The sequence below is a fragment of the Phlebotomus papatasi genome, chromosome 3 (genome assembly GCF_024763615.1).
Source record: "Phlebotomus papatasi isolate M1 chromosome 3, Ppap_2.1, whole genome shotgun sequence".
In the NCBI taxonomy this organism is placed as follows: Eukaryota; Metazoa; Arthropoda; class Insecta; order Diptera; family Psychodidae; genus Phlebotomus; species Phlebotomus papatasi.
Window position 1 is genome coordinate 76,115,596 of NC_077224.1, and position 26,657 is coordinate 76,142,252.

General features: G+C 34.3%; 2 protein-coding genes across 2 annotated transcripts in view; one reads left to right on the top strand and one right to left on the bottom strand.

Moving 5' to 3' along the window:
• The first annotated feature begins 86 nt into the window (after nt 1-86).
• On the top strand, nt 87-6,886 carry LOC129805818 (tubulin gamma-1 chain). Its single transcript, XM_055854007.1, has 5 exons — nt 87-256; nt 348-1,141; nt 6,049-6,366; nt 6,443-6,626; nt 6,698-6,886. The coding sequence occupies exons 1-5, from the start codon at nt 208-210 to the stop codon at nt 6,715-6,717; spliced, it is 1,365 nt and encodes a 454-aa protein (XP_055709982.1). The 5' UTR covers nt 87-207; the 3' UTR covers nt 6,718-6,886.
• Nucleotides 6,815-26,657, bottom strand: part of LOC129805802 (guanylate cyclase 32E-like) — a 34,408-nt gene continuing 14,565 nt past the window's right edge. Inside the window, exons 6-16 of the mRNA XM_055853972.1 lie at nt 26,544-26,652; nt 26,027-26,447; nt 22,003-22,181; nt 21,829-21,940; nt 21,663-21,732; nt 18,123-18,220; nt 17,633-17,943; nt 13,940-14,287; nt 13,171-13,870; nt 7,621-7,714; nt 6,815-7,546 (exon numbers count right to left, since the gene is read on the bottom strand). Coding sequence (XP_055709947.1) covers nt 7,116-7,546; nt 7,621-7,714; nt 13,171-13,870; nt 13,940-14,287; nt 17,633-17,943; nt 18,123-18,220; nt 21,663-21,732; nt 21,829-21,940; nt 22,003-22,181; nt 26,027-26,447; nt 26,544-26,652 — 2,873 coding nt within the window. The 3' untranslated portion in view covers nt 6,815-7,115. The remainder of the gene's footprint in view (nt 7,547-7,620; nt 7,715-13,170; nt 13,871-13,939; nt 14,288-17,632; nt 17,944-18,122; nt 18,221-21,662; nt 21,733-21,828; nt 21,941-22,002; nt 22,182-26,026; nt 26,448-26,543; nt 26,653-26,657) is intronic.

Consider the following 26,657-nt stretch of genomic DNA (forward strand, 5'->3'; position numbering starts at 1 on the left):
AGCGAAATTCATCAAACAATCCTAAATTACATATAAAAAGCTCATTTGTAAATCATTTGTTTTCCCTCTGAGTCTGCCCTCTTGTGGGATATTTTCAAACCAGTCTTGGGGAGGAATATTTCAAAGGCGCTGAAACTGACAGAGTGGAAGTTTTCTTTTGGTTTTAGAAGATTCCTACCTGTTGTACCAGTGAAAATTGTGTGAAAAATGACGAGGGAAATGATAACGCTTCAACTCGGCCAATGTGGCAATCAGAGTGAGTTCTCAGTGAGGATCCTGGCTGGCATAACCTCAAATAATCCTGATTTTTGTTTTCTCTTTGGGGGCTCTTCTGGGGATCTGTCCAGTTGGCTTTGAGTTCTGGAAGCGTTTGTGTATGGAGCATGGAATATCACCGAGTGGTGTATTGGAGAAGAATGCTGCTGAAGGATTGGACAGAAAGGATGTTTTCTTCTATCAGGCAGACGATGAGCACTACATCCCGCGTGCTGTCCTGCTTGATTTGGAGCCAAGGGTCATCAATACCATCATGACATCACCGTATGCTAAACTGTACAATCCGGAAAATGTGTATTTGTCTAAGGATGGCGGTGGAGCTGGCAATAATTGGGCTTCCGGATACGGTCAGGGTGAGAAGTTGCAGGAGGAAATTTTTGATATTATCGATCGGGAAGCAGACAATAGCGATGGTCTCGAAGGTTTTGTGCTATGTCACTCAATTGCCGGTGGAACTGGCTCAGGGATGGGGTCATACATCATGGAACGCCTTTCTGACCATTTTCCCAAAAAAATCGTACAGACGTACAGTGTCTTCCCCAATCAGGATGAGATCAGTGATGTTGTGGTTCAACCCTACAACTCACTCCTCACCCTGAAACGCCTCACAACTTGTGCTGATTGCGTCGTAGTGCTGGACAATACCGCTCTCAATCGCATCGCCACAGACAGATTGCATCTGGAGAATCCCACTTTTGCCCAAATCAACACCCTTGTGTCCACAATCATGTCCGTGAGCACTACAACATTGAGGTATCCCTCATTCATGTACAACAATCTTATTGGGCTGATTGCACTGCTGATTCCAACGCCTCAGCTGCACTTCCTCATGACCGGATACACGCCCCTTACCACGGAACAAGATGTAAGTACAATAACTCTTAGGAACATTTTCAATCTCTAAAAAGCAAGCCCTGGCAAGTTGGCCTTTTTATATGCAGCTATTTGAAGCCAATTCCTAAATTGATCTCGGACTCAGCTCACAGTGCTCCAAGGAAAAAATTTATTTAAACAAAAATTTAGTATATTTATTCCTCGATACGGAAAGGTATCTTATAATACGGAAAAACTTTTCACTTTTTAAATATTTAGCATAAAGATCACGAGTGCAGAAAAATTCCCATACGCATTTGTATGCGAAAGTAAGAAATTGGCTTCAACTTTGAAGGCCACTCGCCAGGAACTAGTCTAAAAGCAATCAAAAGAAGCAGCTCAATTTTTCTGAGAAAGAATGATCAAGTAAACCTCTTCCGGGAGCGGTTCCTCCTCCTGGGAATAGATTTTGCAGAATTGCCAGATCATGAACATAGAAAATTTTCTAAAAGATCTCTCTGAAGTACTAAGGAGGAAGCGAAGATTTCGTTTTAGTCGTGCTCGAGAAAATGCCCTAAAAATAGTGCAATTGAGGAGCTCAGGACAAAAAACGCTATTTTAACAGGGAAATGCATACGACTTAGAGTTTTTTTGCTTCGAGCGCCTCAATTAAGGGTTACACGTAAGGTCAAGAAGACTAAAAAATACATATTTTCTCTAATTTTTTAGCATAATAAAAAAAATAATTCCAGCTCTTAGGCATATTAACAGTACAATATTTAAACTATTTTTTTCAGACATTTTTATATAAAAATTTTAAAAATTCAGTCCTTGGGATCTGATTTTTGGAGAACCTCTTTTTAAAAAAAAAAACATAGGGTAAGTGTGTCAAATTCCGGCCAGCTCGCAATTCCGGCCACATTTTTTGTTCCTAGAATTTTCATGAATTTTTAATTTTTACATACTCTAGAGATTATACAATGCAAAAGAATAACAAAAAATGTAGCTTCGACAAACGAGATGACGTGAAAAAGATATTGGAAGAATTCCCGAAGGACAAGGAACTATGAGAATGAAGGTGGCCGAAATAGGGCACCAATGCTATGTCTACATTTTTATTCATTTTAAAATGTATCAAGAATGATTTTAGAGTAAGTAAAGACGGTAAACTCTTTACAAGGTTCCCAGCAACACTCTTTCAGAAGAAAGAATAAAAAAAATCAATTTGTATTTAAAATATTACATTTCAAACTTGAGACTTTGACGCTTGCATGCAACTATGCCGAAATTTGGCACACTTACCCTACTTTTCGGTTGACAAGATTTCTAGGAATTGGTTCATTTGAAATCTAAAAACAAAATATTTCCTATTAGCTGGATGAGTTAAGCTAGGCCTTGAACGAAAGATTTTACTTTATCCCAACTTATTCTGCAAGACGAAACGTGGTGTAAAATGCTTCAAAAAATGTATTTTTTTGTTTCAAATTCTCTAGTTTAACTCTAAATCGCTAAAAATAAAAAAAAAAATGGCAAGTAAAAAATTGAAAAAAGGCAGTAGAAATTAAAAAAAGGCAGTAAAAAAATTAAAAAAGAACAGTAGGGTGGAATAAGCACTTCTCGCCAGTGCCCCACTTTTCGCCACTTATATTAAAATCGCTATTTTTTGCGATTTGTGAAATAAATGAGCCGCAAAGTTCTTTGTATTTTTACTGCTGCTACATATAGAATCAAAAAGTAATAATTATTTAAATTTTAATTTGATTTCTCAAATAAAAGTGAAGAAAAATCGTTTAGAGTGAGTAATAATAAGGTGATCATGAGGAAAAAGAGATTGTAAAGAATCTCAGCTAAGAAATGCTGAATGTATTCTTTTTATAACATTGCCTAAAATAATCGACTTTAGACCTTTTCAAGTGGGTGGCGAGAAGTGGTTACAAAACTGTCGAAAAGTGGTGAAAAGTGGCGACGGGGTGGTTATTTTTGCATTGTTAATAAAAATCAGTTTTTTAAGTAGTCCAGCGTTAAATTCTAGGACTATTGTTTTCACGAATCTAACATCTAAGTAGTTTTGTGTCAAATTCGAGTTATCTTGTAATAAGAGTTCAAAAGTTATAATAAAAATGAGTAGTAGAAAATAAAAAGTGGTCAGCAAGAAATTCAAAATAAGCATTAGAAATATTCTAGTTTATCAGTGAAAAATTAAAAATGAGCACACAGAAAAAAATATTTTGTAAAATTGTTCGTAAATGTTTGTGAAATCCTATGGTAGACTTACGAAATGCTCGTGAATCGTATAACCCACAAACCAGTTGGTAAAATTTTGTACTTTTTTCACGAACACTTTTTTGTACTTTTTTGTACTTTTACAAACATTTGTTCGTAAATTTTTGCCAGACAAACAAATACGAACAAATGACAAAATTGTACGAACATTTTTTGTGTGTTTACGAACATTTATAAACAAATGTTTGTAAAAGTACAAAATATGTACGTCAAATGATCATGTTACGAACAATGTTTGTGAAAAAAGTACAAACTTTACGAACTTGTTTGTGGGTTACACGATTCACGAGCATTTTGTAACTCCCCCATAGGAGTTCACAAACATTTACGAACATTTTTACAATTGTCAGGTCAGCATTGTCAGGTTTCGAACTTTCGTGTGACAATGCCAAAAAATACAGGTCGTTCTTTTGTAACTCCTATATAACGCTCTATAAATTGTTCTAAAAAAAACACTTATAGAACTATTAGGGGCAGATATTTATGATCTGTACTTTTTATTTCTTCGAATAGCCCTAAGGGAGCATCTAAAGGGGGATTTTCATTCGAAAATTTACATTCGAAAAATAATCCCCAAAAGTATACGTTATACTTTTGCCTATCTTTTGGGGCCTAAACCTCCCTCTTCGAAAGTTTCATTTTTTTTTGTATTCGAATGCATATTATAGTTCAACTGTTTTTTGTTTGTTTCAAAAAGTGCTTCCTCGTAAATTGTTTTTGATAATACTTGAAAAATATCTGGTGTCGTATTGAGTTATTGTCAGGGATTTATGTAATTATTTAGATAGATTGATAGATATTTTATTCATCGACAAATGCTATAAAAGCGCAACAATTCCCAGAAACAGTGACACGATTTTGTTTTTATGCAAGGATATATCCAGGAATGTAAGATAAAGGAATTCGAAGTATTATGAAATGTCAAGCAGTCACGATAATCTAATACAGAGCAGAAAAAACTTGTTTAAGCAGAATTTCACGAAAGTGCAATATTTCTGTGACAAGATTTCAAGGTTAAAAAAAAAAAGAATGCATACATCGTCTGACTGAAGTTCGAAAAGTTTAGAAATAAAATAGAAAATTCGCTAGACTTATTTTAGTCAGGACACACTTGGGGAAATTTTAACAAAGCGTGTAGAACATTTATCTCAGGAATGAACCACTATATGGGAGATTTCCTGAGAAAACCAGTACATAATACAGTGGGATGCATTTCGAAATTCCTCTGTATAGAAATACTTATACGGGTTTCAGACCTAAGGCTTCATGGATTAACTTCTCTAATTTCTTATCAATCAAGTTTTTTTTTGGAAAATTATCACTTAAGATTGGATAACATAGGAAAGTGATTAATTTAAATTTTGAAAAAAACAATAAAATTGGTTGCTATTTTGAATTTCGAGACCATCGGGAACTGCACAGTAAAAAAATGTGTAAAATTTTACTACTATAATAGTGCAAAATCGAACATTTTAGTTGTTTAATTTAAAAATGTTCAAAAAATGCACAACATTTAGTTAATTTATAGTCACGTGATTGAAAATTACCACTATTATAGTTGAAACATTTTCAACAATGTTGTTAAATTTGAAAATGTGTAAAATTTAAACACTATAATAGTGTGAAATCGGATAAATTAATTATTTAATTGCGATCTGTGTAAAATTTCTCACTGTTTTAATCATAAAAATTTTTCAACAATGTTTCGTGATTAATTCTGTTTAACTAATTCTAAAAATTACACTAATTAACACTATTATAGTGTGAAGCCTTGTGTATTTCAACCAAAGTTGTTGAATTTTTAAACAAAAGTTGTGTAAAAATTGTTGAATTTCCAATTAAGACTTATACTTCAGTCGAGATGCTTTTCATTGGGCAAAAGTCATATAGAACATCAAATATTTATATGCATAATAAGTATATCGTGAAGATCCGAGCACTCCGAGCATCAGATGTAATCATTTCGCGCTAGCGGGGATCCCGCCCGAGTACAGGAAAAACCAATAAAAATGTCTAAAAAGGCAAAAAAATCAAAATCATCGAAATGAAAAGAAAATTCAACAATAAACAGAATTCAACAATTTTTTTTGAATTTACACATAAAAGTTCAACAATTTTTAAATTCAACAATTCCAAATTCAACATCTTGAAATTCAACAACTTTAAATTAAACAATTTTAAATTAAACACTTTTTCTAAATTTAACACTATAATTAGTGGTGTGAAAGATTACACACTATAATAGTGTTAATTTTTTTTTACTGTGTGGGCTAAACCTAAGGTCCGAAGCCGGGCTTACGTAATTTTAGGGCGGATGAAGATAAATTATTTAAAAATAAGAAAACGCACCTCAAAGTAATATCAATGTATGGGAGTCATCAAAGAACAGTGGTCAATATCTCAAACCGATTGGCCTACCTATAAAAAATTGAAAAATGTTAGGTTAGACTAAGTTTGAGCAATAACGTGATAAAAATTGAGAGTATGCAGGGACAAATTAGACATGTTAATGTTTCTAGAAGGGCGGCCTGTAGAGAATCTTCCGAAAACCTTAAGTTCCTATCACTAACTGTTTGACCTCATCGAGTTCATTTCGAACAATAAAATCTCTCCTGAAAAATGGTTTTTATTACCCTGATTGCTAGAATTTTTGCATTTTATGGTTTTTTTTCGTAGCAAATTGGAAATATCCAGAAGACGACAGTTCTGGATGTGATGCGTCGCTTGCTGCAGCCAAAGAACATGATGGTATCCACTGGGCCAGATAAGACAAATCATCATGTATATATATCGATTTTGAACATCATCCAGGGAGAGGTGGATCCAACGCAAGTCCACAAATCGTTGCAGAGGATTCGCGAGAAGAAATTGGCTCAGTTTATTCCATGGGGACCATCGAGTATTCAAGTGGCAGTGTCCAAAAGTAGTCCGTATGTTCAGAATAGTCACAGAGTTTCTGGCCTGATGCTAGCCAATCACACTAGCATCTCATCGGTAAGTGTTGATTTTTGTTTGGTTCAGAAATATTGTTATTATTGAAGAATATTTTTTAATTGTATTTTTTTGACAGCTTTTTGAGCGATGTCTCAATCAATACGATAAACTGAGAAAGCGTGGAGCTTTCTTGGATCAGTTCAGGAAGGAGGATATGTTCAAGGAGGATCTCTCGGAATTGGATGAATCTCGAGATGTTGTGGACTCTCTGGTGCAGGAATACGATGCAGCCACAAAATCTGATTATCTTCAATGGCAAGGTTAGTGATTCTTTTTTTTTTGTAAAGCAAATCATTTTTTTGATAGACAGGAGTTTTTTTATGTCACGCAGCTCGGAGATTTGCAGCATAAATCAACATGGAATCTCACATCACGTCGCAACGTTTTTTTTTCGGTTTTTTCCTCTCTCACTTTTGCATTTATTTTGCCATAAAAATCCTTGTGTTCATCATAAGATAGAATTTATTGTGATGAATTTGATTAACTCTTGAGAATACACTTATATATATAAATTTACAAATTTATCTTTCAACAAACATTTAATTGATATTTTCTTTGGATTTTTTTCTTTTCACGGTAACATCTCGGATATTTATTTTCTTTGTCTAATTGACTCAAAAGAGTTACTACAAAATAATCAAGGACAAAAATATTTGAGGGCAATATTTCTCACAGAATGAACTCTCGATGAAACCTTTTTAAGAAATTCTTGGTCACGCATTTCATTGAATGGCGTGCACTCTTTTTTTTTACTGCATAAAAGTGATGTGAGGAGCAGACTGTGGAGCTCTAATTTCTCGTATAACATTGTCATATCTCATCATGAAATTTCTCTGGTTGGGACAGTAGCATGGACAGTGACTAAATTCAGTTGGACTGTCCATAATTCCCGAGGAGATTCTGTAGATGTCGTACATCTGCTTCTGCTTCCGCTGACACTCTGTCTGCTGCAGATTCTTTCTCTTTTGGCAAATGTAGCAAGAATTCACCACAAGATCATTACTCAGGGCTTTTGAGAAGTTTCCAGACATCAATTGCTTGTCTCCGCCATTGTAGGAAAGAATGCTGGAGTATGACATTCTTGCACGCTGATTCAGTGATGTGTAGGAATCATGCGGAGTGCCATTTTTCAGTGATTCAGGTTCAGCGGTGCAGATCAAATCGGGAGCCACGCGATGATCTGAAAAAAGAAAGGCACACAGAGACTATTCAATGAGAATAAATGAGAGGTGTGGCAGGTTTCTATCAACTCACAAAATGATTCATCGAAGTCACTCGAACCGAAGCGTTCGATTTTCTTGTTGATGTCCTCACTCTGCAGCCAATACGTTCGCATTTCTCCCTTGCCCTGTAAATTTTTTTTTTTTATTAAAAAAATGCATAAATAATTTAATTTTTTCAGAGAATTCTGCGAAGTCTTTTAAGCTTCACCGCTCACTTGTTTAGTAAAATGAGTGAAATTATTCAAGGGCTAGCCAGGATTTTATTATTAAGAGTAGGGACAATTTTGATATAGGGTAAGTGTGCCAAATTTCGGCATAGTTGCATATAAGCACCGAAGTCCTAAGTTTGAAATTCAATATTTTTAATTCATATTGATATTTTTTGTTACTTCCTTTTCGGGAGGGTTGTGTAGAACCTTGAAAACTAGTTTATCATCTTAGTTTTCTTTAAATCACTTGCTAAAATATTGAAAAATTAATAAAAATACGGACATTGTTTTGGGTAGTATTCCGGCCACTTTGTGTGAAATACCGGCCACCGTTTTTCTGACCACCTTTTGTGACGCAACGGATAGAAAATTTCAAAATGTCAAGCGGAACGAGTTTAATATTTACAGTAGACTCTCGCAAATTTGGCTCTTTTAAGATCGGGCTACTTTTTAATTCGGGCAGCGGTTACATTTGAAAAAAGTTTGTTGTCATTTTTCAAGTTGGTTATGATTATCAAATGAATCAAATATTCTCAAATTTGGCATGGTCTGTCTTATGGCCTCTACACATTGGGAGCAATTTTTGTCAAAAATTGCTTTTTTGAAGGAAATTGCCTGCAGCGTTGTAGGGAGAAACGTCAAATTTCTGTCAAAAACGCAATTTTTGACGAAAATTGTCCCCAATGTGTAGACGCCTTTAGTTTTGATGTGATTTTGCATTATTGAGGGATTTTCATGCAATTTACGTTATATATGAGTGTGTAAACTCAATATCTATATGCACATGAATAAAAATCGTTGTAGCAGGAAATAGACGGAGACACTGAACCTTTCTTGATTTTCACAATTTTATTCTCTACGACGTTTCGAGGATGGATGTCCTCTTCATCAGGTATCGAATATGGCAGGGAAAATCACGTACAGGTGGGAGTTGACCGACACAGAATTCTGTGTCGGTCAGTCGAATGGTGAACATCACGGATCAATTTGTGATCAAAGTTCAAGTGCAGTGTAACAACTCCCACCTGTACGTGATTTTCCCTGCCATATTCGATACCTGATGAAGAGGACATCCATCCTCGAAACGTCGTAGAGAATAAAATTGTGAAAATCAAGAAAGGTTCAGTGTCTCCGTCTATTTCCTGCTACATTCTGTCGAACCGAAATTCTTCTAAAAATCGTTGCATTTCAAAAACTTTGTCGCCCGAATTTCTGTCTAATTCGGCTGACATTTCGGTCCCATATGCCCGAATTTGAGAGAGCCTACTGTAGTTTAATACGTTTATATGACCCACAAGCCCTGACATCTTCCATGTAATTTGTCCTGAAGACCTGAAGAGTAGCATCTCAGCAATTCCCATAGCAATTTGCCCTTCCTGAACTCTTCCAAGGCCTTTTCCACATAATCTTTTTCATAGAAGCGATGATTTTTTTTCTCCGGGCATTGTAGAACCCAGAAATTGAAAAAAAACACACAAAAGGAATAAGAAATTTAGGAAAGCAAGAGATGTTGCCGGAATAGGCAACACTACCTCACCGGAGAGACGCTCACAAAGTATATTACTTTTTTACGCGAAATACAAGATCCAGCTGGGAAATTTTACCCGAAATTTAAAGATTGATTCACTATTAACATAAACAGAAACAATCTTTAACACTTGGAAGGGCCTCAGTGGATCAGTGGATAGAGCAGTGGCTCTGTGACTGTAAGGTCGAGGGTTCGGGACTAGGCAGCTGCAGATTTTCCAGCTGCGTTGTAATAGTCTCGAATTCGTCCAGTGAATGAATGGAAAAGTAATGTCAATACATTGACAATGAAGCGCCTAAAAAGAGAGGTTGGTATAGGAAATAAGTTTCGACATGCAGAGTTCAGTCGAATACAAATACTCATTCACTGCCCAGATCCACAAACCAAGGTTGGTTTACCGTGATATAAAGCGGTACTGTGTGTATCAGAACGCACACAGAGCACTGTAATATGGAGCAGGTTTACTCGCCTTGGTGGTTAAGATAGAACAGGAGAATGGGGAGTGCATAATGGGCCCAAATAAGTGGCCTGGGTGCAGCGGTTCCGCAAGGAATATAACCGACCCATAGACAAATCTTAATCAAATCTTAACACTTGGAAGGACCCTAGTGGCAGCCGCTGCCAATTTAGTTTTCAATGTTATTTTTTATAGTGAAGAATATATCATTTCGCCTGGACGCCTGATTGAATGCGTGCAGAATTTATCTAGCTATTTTTTCGTTATACAATTTTTAATAAAAATTAAATATTAATGTAAATATATTGCAAAAACAAAAAACTGCACTCGGAAGGACCAAGTGGCAGTTGCTGCCTTATGCATTTTATATGGGAGTTTGACGTTCTACAGATGTAATTTTCTTGATTGTTAGTGTATAAAAGCCTTAAAAGAACAAATTGAAAGTGTTTTTGCAAATTATTGAGAAGAATTATGGGAAATATTGAATTGGGAAATATGAATAATTTTGGGAATTATTCAATTTTTCATCATTTCAGCGCCTCGAGTGGGTCAGTGGATAGAGCAGTGGCTCTGTGACTGCGAGGTCGTGGGTTCGTGGCTGAGCGGCAGCAGAAAAAAGATTTCTCATGCCATATCGGCTTCGAATTCGTCCAGTGAATGAATGAATAGTAATGTCAATGGTGCATATTGGCAAAAAAGTGAACCGCCTAAAAACAATTGAGGCTGGTGCGAGAACGAGTTTCGATGTGAAAGTGGTACTTCAATCGATACAAATATTCGCTGTCACTGATCCCAAGCACACACCGAGAAGGGATGCTGTGGCATAGTAACGGCACTGACTGCTCACAGAGCTGTGATATTAGAGCGGCTACCCGTATCGGGGGATAAGATAGAATAGGAGTGGGGAAGCATAAGGGGCTTAATTGGTGGCCTGGATGCATCGGAATATCCGAAATGGAGAACTGACCCCTGGCAAAATCTTATCTTATCTTATCTTATTAACTATTGTTCATAAAGTAGAATTTTTGCTTTGAAAAATAAGAGAAAAATTGAAACATTCAAAGGCTGCCGTATTAAAAGGCACACCACTTTCCCTGACTCCATGATTCTGATAAAGATGAAAACATCGAATGGTTAAAAATCTTTAGATACAGTAGCCAAGGAGATGAAATTTCTGATTCAGACATCAGAAAAGAATTGACTAAAGCTCCGAATGTTAAAATGTAATTAAAAATATCAAAATATTATGTAAAATTCGATAAGTGGCAGCGGCTGCCACTTAGTCCTTCCGTGACACTTTTAGTTAGGGTTCTACGAAGTGTTAATTTGTGTTGTAATTTTTCCGAGGAAATATTCTGCTGAATAATAGTTTTCTTTAATTTTTACAGTTATTTCAAATTCATATAGTTGCTCACAAATAATGACATAGCTATTGCAATTGATTTTGAATCAATTTGATATTTTTTAAATAATTTATCGTAATATGTATTATATGATTGCATAAATTTGTGGGACTTTTTCGCAAATGTAGTTAAGGGATATCCCATAGAATACATCCACCTTTTTTTTGTTTACGTCTTTGCATATGCTGGAAAGGTTTTAGTGTATTACGTCTCTTCAAAAGTATTCTTCAAAAAGGTCGATTTGTGGTTTTGAGAACTTTTACAAAATGAGAAACGAAAAGGAACATTTGTAATATGTTTGAGTAATTTTGAATAAATAGAAATGATGGACTTCGTGTGATCGTGTCCTTGCTCTAAATAAAGATGTTTAAAAGTGGCATTGAAAATTTCGAAATAGGGATTTATTCTTCAAAATATCAATTCCATTTTAAACGGTCTCTAATATTGATGGCTATATTGTGAGTATCCTAATGGAAGAAAATTTTTCGATAACAATTGAAGAGATTATTAAAATGTTGGAAAATAATAATAAGTTTGTTGCAAAAGTTAATTAGCAATCACTAAAAATCTTTCCCAAGAGTGCAAAACGTTTCAATTTTAAAGAATTTTGAAATCAGGGAGAGAATCAAGCTCGTACATTTGGATTCTTACAGACTTTCCAGCACAGCGTCAATAATTGCAAACGACAATACATTTTTTTAGAGACTCTATTTTCCAAAAGTAGCGTCACTGGTCTCTTAGGAAAATACAAAATATGTTGATACCCCTTTGTAAAACAAAGATAATATTAAATTACTGAAAGTATGCAAGAATATCTGTCGCTAAAAATTCAAAATATAAGCAAAATGTTAGAAATATGCGGAATAATAAATTTCTTGAGATATTTTTTTTTATGTTTTTTCAATTAGATTTCTCATAAGATTAAATAAATAATCGATTAGTAAGTGTAGGAAGTGCATGAAGTGCAGGAAGTGCTGAAAGTATTGCAGCATTTTCGAGAGTGTTGCGAAACTTTGGAAGTGCGCAGGGCTATTCCATACAAATTGTGGAAGTGCCTGGAAGTGGTGTACACATTTTCACCCCAATATCTCCCCTTTGTTCAGAGCGTTAGATCACTTTGGATCAAACACTTTAGTGCGTGAAAATAATCGAAGCTGTTATAAGCTTGGCTGGGACTTTTCGTAGATTTTACTAGTTATGAAACTCTATCCCGTATCCCATCCTCTTCTATTTGTTAAAGCCTTTAACTTCTTCTGGACTGTGACATATCCAGCGAGCCATTTTTTTTTAATGTTTTTGGATCAAAAATATCTTAGTTCAAGAATTAATCAGGCTCCTACATTTGGACACCAAACATTTGGACACCAATATTTGGTAGCACAAAACACTAATTTTCATTTCTAAACTACTTGGACTCTCTCTACCATTTCTTTTAGTGAACAAACATCCCTATATGGCCTAAAAATTTCTATAGGTTTTGTCATCAGAAGTCGAATATCTGATTAAAAAATCACAGTGTTTGGTGCTACCCCGTGTTTGGTGGTGCCCCAGTTTCCCCTATATCGATATGAAATAGTACAAAAAATTGCTTTGTCCGGAATATCCATATTTTCCTTTAAATACCCAGAATTCCAGAAAATATGCGAAAGAGTTAAGAAGCATTAATTATATTTTATTTTCCATTATTCCACGATTCGTGAGATTATTTTTCATAAAATAATCTTCCTGATAATCTTTATTCGTGTTTTCAGTTAATTTTTCCACCCTTAATAAAAAAATAAAGCGGCTCTTACTGAGCCAAAATTGGCATATTCATATTTCATAAATCAATAGAGACTATCTAAAAATCGCTCTGGGCATTTTAATAAAATTTCATTGAGCCACAATCCGTGTGATTTTCCCACAATAACAAGCGTTTCGTGACCAATAGTTGTTGACCTGTATATGACCAATGGTAAAATGAGTATTTTTCATGCTTGTTTACCTTAATCTGAATGAGACCTCTTTCCTCAAATTTGTACCCTCCAATTTTCTGCAAAAGCTCATATGTTGCGTCAGAGATGTGAATTTTCAGCGGTAGCCCAGAACTCTCCATTCGCGATGCTGTGTTCACGGTGTCGCCAAATAGGCAATATCTGGGCATTTTCTGTCCTACAACTCCTGCCACGCATTGCCCAGAATGGATTCCAATACGAATTTGAATTAGTTCTCCAGGCCGATGACGAATCTCAAGTTTGGAGATCTTATTGAGTAGATGGAGAGCTAGGGAGGCTATTTCTCCAGCATGGCGATCCCCATTTCTGATAGGAAGCCCAGATACCACCATGTAAGCATCCCCAATAGTTTCCACTTTGTATACATCATAGTTGGAGATGATGGAGTCACAACAGGTGTATAGGTCATTTAGCATTTCGACAACTTGAAGGGGTGTACTCTGAGCACACATCTCAGTGAATCCCACGAGATCACTGAAGTAGATTGTGACACAGTCGAAGCATTCAGCTTCAACGGGATCACCTCTTTTCAGGGAATCGGCCACTGTTTTGGGCAGCATCCGATGGAGTAAAGCTTCTGTTTTCTTCTTCTCCTCCGTAAGTTGGTTCGTCCTCTCTTGGACTAATCCTTCAAGATTGTAAGCATACTTTTCCATAATGGCCAGCATATTGTCGAAAATATTGGGTTTTCTTTAATAAAAAGGTAAAGAAGGCAAGTTAAATTAAAAAAAAATCCGAAAGTTTTCACTTCTAACTCACAATCCAGCCTGCATTTCTTTCAATTTAACTCTGACTAGTCGCAAATCAGGCCTCAGTTCTGGATCCTCATCCCAGCATGATCTTAGGCACTGTTTCACATAATCGGGAATTTCCAGAAAACGCAGAGGTGGTCGATAAAATGTTCCTGGACTGGGTGAACGAACTTTGTGAATTATTTCTTGCTTGGTCAATTGAGTTTCTCCCCATGGTCCATTTCTGCCAATGATTTCGTACAATAGGATTCCAAAGCTGTAAACATCGCCTTTTTGGGTACCACGACTCGGTGGATTTGGGTGTCTGAGGAGTTCTGGGGCTCGACAAAGATTTCTCGCCATCTCGACAGTTTCTCTGCACAGTATAAAATTTTTATTTGCTAAATTGGTGAATTTATTGCCGTGGGAAGATTTCTTTATCAAGACAAATTCAGAAGACAATTTGGGAATTTAGCTAAATTTACAGTGGATGGAATAGAAAATGGAACAGCCACGATTTTTTTTGCTTTTCTGCTTTCATGTGCTTACAAAAATTTTGGGGATTGTATCTATTCAAGTTTCATCATTTTATATTTTGAATATTCATCGTAAAAAGAGACTGATTGGTATTCAGGAACACTGGTAAAAATTAATGGATCACCAGGGATCATTTCAAAAGAATCATGGCCTAAAAGGTTCATTTTCATCAAATCACTTGAATTGAATTGATTCTTCTTTAATGAATCACTTCAGTGATCCAAGTAAAGGATCACATTCAATGATACATTGAAAGGTTCCTCGAATCGATCATTTCAGAAAGATCGATGTTCAAGAATATTTTTCTGCCAACTAATAAAAGGAAAATAGCGAAAATGAGTTTTTAGGTTTAAAGGAATAATATAACAAGGCGGAATGAGACATTTTTGAGGCAACTATTTTCAATCTTCAGGATATTACGCCAAAAAATATAGAAAATATGGGATACATTCAAATGGATCAAATTGAACATTTCAATTGGATCACTATTGCGATTATTTTCCACGAATTTTCTTACTAAATAAAACCATTAAAACAGTAAAAAATGTGTTTACTGTATTTGCTCATATAAGGGGAACGTGTCTAAACTAAAAAATTGATAGCTTTAAAATTTTAACCGTGATATTTCAGCGATTGAAAATTTGGTACGATATGTCAAAAGTGATACATTTGAATGGATCACTTGGATAATCACGCCACTTTTAGTGACGTCAGTGACAGTCACTGACACACGCTGAGCGCATAAATAAACGGGGTGCGCTTGTCGTGGAATATGTGTCCTTTTAGATATTTAGTGGCGCTTTTCTACAAATTATAATGTTATAGTTTAAAAAGGATTAAGTTTGGAGACTTGTGAAAACGTGGAAAATTTGCCAAGTGAGTAAAAAAAGCGAAAATTAAAATAATCCCCAGTTGCACGGATTTGTAGAATTCCAAGTAATTTTGTCGGTGTTCCACCCCCGGAAAGAGAGAACTTTCTGTTGATCAAATAGTGAAAAAAAAATCCTTAGATTTTCATTGTGTAAAAAGTGTTTTTTGCTCTACGTTCAAGCTTCGGAACATTTAGAAGCGCATATCTGGAAATATTTCAGATATATATGTTTTTCTTTTAATTTGTTTTGAAGGGCAAATGCATTACATTTAAAAAAGATTAAAAAGCCATCATTTTAAAAGTTCCATTTGATCAATTTTAGAGTATCATTCACTGATCCATTGAAAAGCTCCTCAAAGTGAACCATTCAAAGTATCAAAATTTGATTCATTTGCAATGGATCAAAATGATCTTTCAAAAAAGGATCGAAATGAAACATTTGAAATGATGGATCATATTTGATTCACCAAAAGGATCGCGAATGAATCAAAATGATCCACCTTTTTTTACCAGTGAAACAAAGTTATTTTGTTAAGGAAAAAAAATGAGAAATGTGCTTTCTTTGAAATTGCGATGCTATTTAATATAGATTTATAAAAACTGTTGTATTTACCCTCCTTACATCCCTTTTAGTATCAAGCCTTGAAATCTATTTTCGCCAACATCCGATATTCACAAAAAATATTATTAAAATTATATTTCAGTAAAATTAAATTTGTTTTATAAGTTCAATTTAAAAACTCTTTTAGAATTGTATAGAATTCCTTGTAAGAGCTGTGTACTGAATTTCGTACAACTTGCAATATCGGACGGTTCTTTTGTTTCTCAAAGTTGGATAAGTTTTTAGTTTCTTTTTTTAAAATTCCAAATGTTTTACAATGCCATATAAACAATAGAGTGTCGCTTTCTACGAAAGAAATGTTGTAGAAACATTCTTTAAAGAGTTCTGGAAGATTAAGGGAAACTTGGTGTCCGATATTGTAAACAAAGCAATGTGTATATTTCTATTCAATTTTAAATGAATTGAAAATTATTTTAGACATATCAAATACAATAACCTACTTTTTAGGGTGCCAAACAACATTTCTGAACAAGAAGTACCAAAAAATTCAATTTTTATTTAAAACAATACATTTTAAACTTTTTTTAAGAGTGTTTATGCAACTTCTGTTTTTTTTTGGACTGCAACATTTTTAGTTGAGTTTCTTTAGAAGCTTATTTTTTGTGTTATTTTAGCTCATTTATTGATAAAAAGAGACTGCAAAGCGTCCCATCTTTGTGGAATGCTCGAACTCACGAGATAGAGCTCACCGTGAATTAGTTTTTTGCATGATCTTTTGGTATTACTGATCCACTAGAGATCAAATTGATTCATAAATCACAAAAGCATTTGAAAATCAAAAAATCGGTACTTAACCGACTCATTACCGATGAAGACCGATGCAGCCGGGTTCGAAATTTCAATACCTCTCCAAAAAATTCAAATTTAACCAAATGGGGTGGAAAATTACTCTTCCAAAGTTGTTGACCTTTGACCTTCAATAATTCAAAATGGCGAATTTTTCGGTCATAGGTATGTTTAGGCGAAATGTTCCCCTGGACTACCTCTATAACATATCCAAAAATCATTGAAAAAGCTTGGGCCAATTTTGAGAAAAACTGAAAAAAATGTTTTTAGGGGAGGGGAAGGGAAAAAGGGGAAAAACATCTAGAGATATTGTTTTTTTTATTGGGGGTCATCGAAGACCGGAAGTCGATATCTCTTACCGTTGAAGCTCCAGAACAGTGAAAAGTTAAAAAAAAGACGATTATATAACTGCTCTCTCTTTGAGTTCGAGCAATAAAAATTGCTAAGTCTTGCGATGATCATTTGGAACTTTTGACTCACATTTTAAAAATACTTTCCCATTGATTCTCATCAATATTGTTTCATTCAAATATTTTCCATTTTTTAAAGTTCTCAATTTCGTTGAATGATAAAAATACCTTCTATTGATAAATTTAATATTGTAAAATAGAAAAATAACAGCCCATTTCAGGAAGTGTAGGTTTTCTCATGTTTCGCCCTGTTAGGATTTCTAATGATGCGTTATAAAGATGGTCAGGATATAACTCGAGCACCATAAAATTACTGACGATTTTATTATCTAAATATCATGGGCTTAATGTGAAAGTATCTTTTGAGCCGTGAGATTCAATATAAGGAGCTTTCGGGTGGTTTACAGTTTGGAGCCAAAATTAATGAGACAAAAATATATTTCCGGCACAATGGCTCATTATTTGATAAAGGGGAAAGAACAAACATTGTCTAACCTGTTGGGTTCCTCCTGTCCAGACTTGAATTCATGAAGGCCAAAGTCCGTAATCTGGCACACCCATCTGGAGTCCACCAGACAATTGCTAGCCCGCAGATTCCCATGTGACACAATTTCGCTCTCATGAATGTAAATCATACCCTTGAGGATGTCGCTGACGAGCGAAGAAATAAACATGTTGTCCAGATAGAGATCTTCATTGCTGAGTACATCGTCGAGACTCCCACGCGGGCAGTACGATGTGAGGATGGCGATACAGTTGGGATCCACGGAGGCACCAATGAACGAAATTACATTTTCATGCCTCACCTGACTCAGTACGAAAAAAAAATTGAACGGGGGAGGAAGGGAGAGAATTCTTTAGAAAGTCAATAAGTTATCAAACGAAGGGTGGCACAAAAGCTCTCACTCAACATTCAATACAAGACATCGACGAGGAAACACCAAAAAGGAATTGTGTGGGAGGACTTTTTTATATGGAGCCAAACCTCACGCATCTGCTTAAGTTCCTTCCGTATTGTGCGTGTTATATCGACGCTCCGTTTGTGTATCCGCTTCACAGCCACGATATTTCCACGGTAGAGACCTACAGGAATTTAGGTTCTTTTAATTTTTGCCTTACGACACGACAATGGGATAAAGCATGACAAATCGCACTTATGAAAGTATAATGAAGCTCGATTTTTTTTAAAAAGATTTTCTGACTTTTAATTCCTTAATTAAACAAAATTATATTTTTCAATAATAGTTTTATCTGGAATCGATATTATATGATGTTTGACTGTTCTACGCAAGTGTCTCCAGTTCAAAACGTGATAACAATTTTTCAATAATTTCTTCCCTTCTTTCGAAATGCAATACGAAAACTTAAAAAAAGAAATGTTTCCAAAACAGTTTGAACTATTTTATTTATTTTATTATAAAATCTAACAGTGCTCTATAGAACTATTTTTTGATATGTTGTAGACCGACTTAATCTAAAAAGTTCTACACGCAATTTTCGTCAAAAATTGCATTTTTGACAGAAATTTGATGTATCCGCCTAAAGCAGTGCAGACGATTTCCTTCCAAAAAGCAATTTTTGACGAAAATTGCTTCCAGTGTATAGAAGCCTTAAGAATTAATCATTCTGACATATGCGATTTTCGGATTTGGGCGAAAAATTTTATTGACAATTTTCACGTTTAATTATATAGCTAACTTGCTCAAATTCGCTGTAGTTCTTCCTATTTTATCGTGATTCTTTATAATTGAGTGCTTTTTGTGGAATTTACAAGAGCTTTGACGCCCAAATCTATCGATAAACCGTATGACATTTTGCCCCAAATGCCCAATTGAGAGAGAGTCTACTGTGTTTTTTGGACATATTTGAGACTGTAGCGCCTCTGGTGTCAGTTTTATGAACTTCATCTGTTTTATAGATTACTATTGGACATTGAAAGGTCTCTACATTTGAGAAGCTCAGAGCAGAATTGGTCTCCTTTGTATGCATTTCCCTATTAAAAGAGTCCATTTCTGCTCTGAGCGTGTCATTTATGAAGAATTTAAACAGTTTAATACGTTTAGTACGGCGCTACTGTTCAGTAAAGGAACAAAAAGGCAGAAAAAATGGTTTTACAGGTTTTACTTATCAAATATTATAGGCACAAAGGGAACAAATGATAAGTTTTTGCGTAAATTAAAGGAACAAAGTAATAGAAAAAATAGCATAAGAACACATATACAAAACAATTTTCAAAATTGATGGATAGGGGAGACAGGAGTACAGTTAGCCAGGGGCAGCATTATTTAATAGATTTTTCTCGTTTCCCTTGAAATGTACATGGAGCAAAGTATGTTTTTAATGAAAATGGGACCACGTCCCTATACTTCCTGAAATACTTATATAAGCCTTATAAGTCTGCTCCTGTTATCCTACAATTTAGAAGCATTTTTATAAAATGGGAATAAAATTGTAATTTTGCTGTTACAGCTTTGCCCCATTATTTGGTCTTTTGAGTTGCTGGTTAAGATATCATAGTTCTACCTGTTTCTGGTTTATTAAAATTAATTAAGAGGTATTTTTCACTTAGATAATAATTATCTGCCTTTTTATATAAGATGTTAAACACTGAAACTGCCCTTGGGCAGATGTAGCCACTCTTCCGTGGCAGGCTAAAATTACCAATGATTTTTCAGTAATACATGGATAATTGTTGGATAATACTATTGATATTCCTAGTAATATTGTCATTTGGATGTGCGATATGAAACAGATATTTTGACTCCATTACGAAGATTTCATAAAAAACCTCGGTTAAAGCTTTTCCTTTAAGTTTTAGTAACATATTTAACATAAGTGAGCTTCAGTATATCAAATGAAACAATATTTGGTATCTCCAGTTCAAAATGTTACCTGGAAAACTGCTGGCAATTAGTAGGGGAGACAGGGGTAGAATTAGCCAGCAAATGAAACTTTTTTTTCGCGAGTGACTTGTGAAAAAATGATAAGGTTTGTCTAATATTTTTATGTTTCATAAGTAGCATTAGGATATTGGCTATATGAAACAGTGTAGTTCAAAGCTCTAAAATCCTTGCCTTTTTCTGGAGAGGATAATGAAAAAAGTATGACACATTGGTTACACTTGCCCCGGCCTGGGTAGAAATAGCCACTTTTGGGGTACTAATTGCCACTAGTTTCCCAGATGAAATTTTAAACTGGAGATACCAAATATTGTTTCACTTGATACACTGAAGCCCACTGATGCTAAATATGTCACTTAAACCTAAAGAAAAGGGCTTTAGCCAACTTTTTTATGACATTTTTGTAATTGCGGCAAAATTGATGAAAATATCCTGAAAAAATCTATTTCACAAATTTTTCATCCGAATGGCAATATTGCTTGGAATATCAATAGTACTTTTTCATCTAACAATTATCCATGGATTAGTGAAAAATCATTGATAGTTTTAGGCCGAGACGGAAGAGTGACTACAACTGCCCCGAGGGCTGTTTCAGTGCTTATTATCTTATATAAAAAAGTGGATAATAATTATCCAAGTGAAAAATATTTTTTAATTAGGTTTATTAAACCAGAAACGAGGTAAAACTATGAAATCTTGACTAGAAACTCAGAAAACCAAATGCTGGTCCAAAAACTGTAACATCAAATCTACAATTTTATACCCATTTTATAAAAATGCTTCTAATTTGTAGGATAACAGGATCAGAGTTATAAATATTTCTGGTAATATGGGGATGTGTTCCTACTTTCATTAAAAAATACTTTGCTCGATGTACATTTTAAGAAAAACGAGAAAAATCCACTGTCTACTTTTACCCCTGGCTATAGGTACCCCGGTCTCCCCTATCCTAAAAATGGCTATATCTACCCCGGCCGAGGCACATGTAGCCAATATATCATATTTTTTTCATTATCCTCTCTGGAAAAAGGCAAGGATTTTAGAGCTTTGAACTACATTGTTTCATACAGCCAATATCCTAATGCTACTTATGAAACACAAACACATTAGATAAACCTTATAATTTTTTAACAAATAATGTCCGAAGAAAAAGCTTCATTTGCTGGCTAAATGTTCCCCGGTCTCTCCTATTGTAATTAATTCAATTTTTAGTGCAAAAAAATTAAAATGTCCTTTTTACCAAATTCTTTATATTTTACTTCCTTTCAATTGGAAAGTGGAATAAAAAGCAACTGAATGCTCTTAAAATCTTATTTAGCTATTTCGTAAATTTATAGGGCACTCAATAGGTCGGCTATAGGTTAGATTCATTAAAGGAATATAGGAAAATATGAAATGTTCGAAGCCTGAAAGCCTTCCCCTATAGTATATTAATGTGTTTTAGTTTTTTTTTTTTTTTAAATATTTGTGATGATACTAAACTAAATATTTTATTTAGTGTGATCTTGAGAAAAATAATTAAACAAATTACTCATTGAAAGTCGTAATTTACGTCATTTATTAAAAACTTATTTGAAATGAATTGCGCCATCACACGTTCACAAGTGCGAAATTTGGTAACTTACCTATAGTAGTGTAAGCTCTTTTAGAGGTTTCCCCACCTCCTGTAATTAAACTATGTCGGCAAGTTTGCACCTGCAGTGCAATAAAGAATTTTAAAACCACATACAAATACATCTTTGCTAATTAGAATATCCTGCAAAGAAATAGACGTCTTACTTGAGACCTTACCAAGTTCTTGGTCCGAATGGATGGATCCAGATGTTCAGTTGTGATAAAAGTCACTTCTTTGAGATCTACTTTCCACAGTAGACATGCCAAAGTTTGCTCGTAACGATAGTGTCTGAAAAATTTTTATATTGAACTTTTTAGTTTGAAAATAAAAAAAAATTAAATTAACATTACTTGATCAGAAAAGCTCCAGCAACGGCTAAAAAAAGAGCCACACAGACTCCGGACAGTAGATACCGCCAATCTCTTGTCTGGGGTTGACAAAGTTCATCATCAAATCCACAGGGGGGCTCAGCTCGAGGAACAACCTTATTGAGCCATTTTATTGTACGTTGAGGAAAGTACCGAAATTCCTAAAAGATTTGCATCAGTCAAAACATGTTCTATGCAGACTACAATATCAAAATGAATATTCATTATGGGCTATTTTCTCAGAAAATTTTCCAAGAATCTGTGGCTGCTGTATTAAATGTGTCAACAAGTTATTTGAGTTTATATGAGAATCAATTTTCATGAATTCCTTTGATAATCAGGAGAACGTGACAAATCTCAGGGCGAATAAACAAATATAATAAGTCTTTTTTGGTACAAAGTCAAAAATACCCCAATTGACATTGATCAATTTATATGGTGCGTAATAAATCATTGATGAAAAACATGTGTGATAAATCTATATAATCTATGGGCTGTTTTTTTTAGGGACAAAAAAACTATAAATCAGGAATTGTGTAGCATGAGAGCAATGTATAGAGCAATATTCATGTCATAAGTTTCCAGGAAAGTATAATAAGGTTGGTTTAATTTTACAATTTTCACATTTTAATTACTTAATTGTTTCACCTGAAAATTTGTATATTCTGTGAATTTTGTAACGCTTTTTGTTGGCAATTGTTTTTTTTTTCATTTAAATTCTAGGAAAACATTTTTATCTTTTTTTTTTAATATTTTTACAATTATTAATCAACTGACAAGTAATTTAGTAAACTATCGGTTTTTAGTAAAGGGTCGTCACAGCTATCAACTAAATAGTTAAAGATTAGAACTTGGTATTTTCTGGGGGCCTCCACCTCTAATAAGTTGATTCAAGAACAATTAATTTTATCTCCGTTTTACTGCTCGAATCCGTTGAGAGAGCAGTGCTCGGTGTGGTTATTATATCAATTTCCGATCTTCGGTGACCCTTCATAAAATGAATTATTTCCAGATGTTCTTTTTTCCTCTCTCAAATCTCAAATTCCCTCCTTCTCCAAAATCATGTTTTTCTTTTTTTTTTGAAAACGCCTTCAACAATTTTGTTTTTAAACGTTTGAAATCAGAGTGTGTGCGAAACCGGAAAGTCTTTCCTACGCCGAGAAAAATTTGAATGGTATTTTCTACAAATCGTGTCCTTAATCTACTGCCTCAAAAGAAAGTAGAAAATACCATGCTCCATATAGGGGAAACTGGAACACCAACAAGCACGGGGTAGCACCAAACACTAATTTTTATTTCTAAACTACTTGGACTATCTCAACCATTTCTTCAGCGGACAAGCATCCCTATAATGCCTAAAAATATCTATAATTCTTGTCCTCTAAAGTCGAATACCCTATTAAAAATTGCAGTATTTGGTGCTACCCCGTATTTGGTGGTGCCCCAGTTTTCCCTATATTTTCCTTTTCTACTGTCCTGACATTTTAAAATTTACTATCCTAGTAAATTTCAATAATCAGATGGCAATATCTACTACCCTCCTTTAGATTTTACTTTGTAGACTTAATAGACTTTGTAGACTTACTTAGTAGACCTCTACTAGATTGTAATATCCGGATAGTAGAATTTACTAGCCGTATTTTAGATCTTAGAATTTAAGTACAAGACCGGTTTTTTTATCCGGCTAGTAAAATCTACTTTCCGGATATTAGAACTTACCATCCGGCTATTAAAATTGACTATTCATATGATAGTAAAATTCTAATGGTGAGCACGTATATTCTACAATTTTTGACAGTCTTATCTAATATCGCCTTTACTCGGTGGCTTTTTTACTATCCGGTTATTAAAATTTTGTATGGAGGATGGTAAATTTTACCATATTAGTTTTCTGGGTGTAGATTTCTTATGACTATAATATACGTAATTTTTAGTTTTCAAAGTTCAACCGCTCTGCGGTGCTCACTTTTAAACCAATTTTCTTAAGTTTGGATATTTCTGAAAGGACTTGAAATTTCTAATCCGACTGCATCGGTCTCAATTAGTAGTGAATCAGATCAGTTAAAACCAGTAATTGATTTAGGGCAGAATCACATTGACAGTAAAATGCTCGCCGTATTTCGTTAATTTACGCATTTTCATTGCAATTCTTACGCAAATTCTCAATTACCGTATTACCTTATCTCATACTCGGTAGCACTAGGTGAAAATAATATAAGAAAATTGAAGAAATAAAACGAAAATACGATAAACGGTGAGTAAAACAAACTGTAGGGAGAAGTTGATCGTACAGTTTGTTTTGCTCACCCTTTCTCATATTTTCGTTTTATTTCTTCAATTTTCTTATATTATTTTCACCTAGTGCCACCGAGTATGAGATAAGGTAATACGGTAATTGAGAATTTGCGTAAGAATTGCAATGAAAATGCGTAAATTAACGAAATACGGTGAGGCTTTTTCGGTGACGGTGAGCGTTTTACTGTCAATGTGATTCTGCCCTTATTCCTGAGCTAAAAGTTAAACGGTATGAAATGTTGACTTATTGTTGGCAATCTTCTCGTAAACAGTAAACCAATGTTGATTAGAATCATTTATTAAAATCAATTTGTTCTCTTAGTTTAAAAATTTTGATTCTTTAACGAAACGTTAAATTTTTGGACATAGTAAATCCATTAATTTTCTTTACAAAAATATTTGTATTTAATCAAATTAACGATAGATATTGATTTTAAACATTTCGTGATACTTTCTAGTATGTTTAGCATATCAAAAGACAAATTGTAACAAATTCAAGAAAAATATAATACCATGTCTACACTCTTAGAAAAGTTTAGACGTGATTACTAATGAAAATTAGTTGTTCGGACGATTATTATCAAATCTATTTAAAATGGTTCTTATATTCTTAAAACATTATACTCATAATAAATTTATTAGTGAGAATATAAGACAATATTTACGTGGATAAGTTGCGGCAATTATTTCATAATGCTTTCATACAATTATATTTGCTTGTGTTAATTAAATGAAATCATTATCCCAACTAATATTGGTCACTAATTCCTTTTAGTTCTCACAACCAATGTAAATAGATGGGCCTATATTTTCATAAAGTTATGACTACTTTTCCAATAGTAAAGAGTGATTTTTATTTTAGTAATGCGTTGAAGCTCTTTCGGATTTTAAGCAACTAATAAGAAATATGCATCACAATGAATGCTATATAGTAACCACAACTAATATGATATAGTTATTACAGCCAATAAGATGGGTATCAACCCCATTTATTTAGTAATTGGAACTGATATGTTATAGTACCCATTACTATTTTGATTTAGTTGTGATAACTAAATGAAAAGGATACTTTAACTAACTGTGGTCAACTATTTCATTTAGTTACCCAAACTAAATATATAGTTGGGTCTATATTTACTATATTTTATAGTTCTAATAACTGCATATGAGCTTGTACGAACTAATTTTTTCTAAGAGTGTAATGAGTGATTACGGAAAATAAGAAGTTGATAACTCTAACTGTTTTTCATTTGAAATTCTGTTTAAGAATTCGGGTTAAGTTAGTTTTTAAAAAAAATATGACGTTTTTAAAAATGATTTACAAATTTTTGCAGAGATAAAATAAAAATAATTTCAATTATATAAGAAATAAAAGAATCATTAAAATGCTTGTATGACAGTGGCTTATGGAAGTAACGATAAATACACGTTAGCTCTCTCTCTCTTTGAATTTGATTAATAAAAAAAGTTAGGGCCATTTTAAATACATTTTACAATGAAAGAGTTACTAATTACTGTTTTTTCAAAATCATCTGCACTTGATTGGTATTCAATAGACACCCAATTAATTCTATGTTATTCAATTTTGCTATAATAATTGGATTGAAAACTGCAGGAAACCTTTTTAATTGAAATCTAAAACCATATGGGCCTTAGGAGTTTACTCATCAGGAAATTGGTTAATTGGGAAGTTAGACAAAGGGTCACTTACCGGAATATTGGCTGGGCTGCTGTAGACAAAGTATCCTACGGGCTGCATTGACATCTTAAGAGGATTGCTGGTGGGAATGGGTTCATGTGGATCTGATGAGAGTCCATGGCCCATTGACAGCTCATCCTGTAGTGAAATAAGCGTAAAATTTCCTTCTGCATCCCCATTGGCATCGCAATAGACATCAAATCCTTGGATTGAGTGATATGTTCGATTGACTATCCTGTTCATAATTGTTCTGGCATCAAAGACGTTTCCTTTTTCACGAATTACTTCTGTGGCTGCTCGAGCATAAATCATAACGGCATCATAGAGATGAAAGGCGTAGATGGGAACGGAGATGTTGCGAAAAATTCTTGCATGGTAGGGTACATGAAATGGTGGTTGAGTCGCATAGGTCCTGATGTTCTCGCTGATTTGACTGGGTTTCAAGAAAATTCAATTATACTCTTACCACGAAGGACACAAAAGGACTTCGCATGGCTTGAGATGATTAATTCCAATTAAGTAATTTTACCTGAAGTTCGTGTTGGATGGATAGGACGGGGTCAATTTGAGTACAGACTGAAATGATTTTATGTCCAAAGCTCGACTTCGTATTTTCTTGAGGTACGGATCCAAATACTCTATT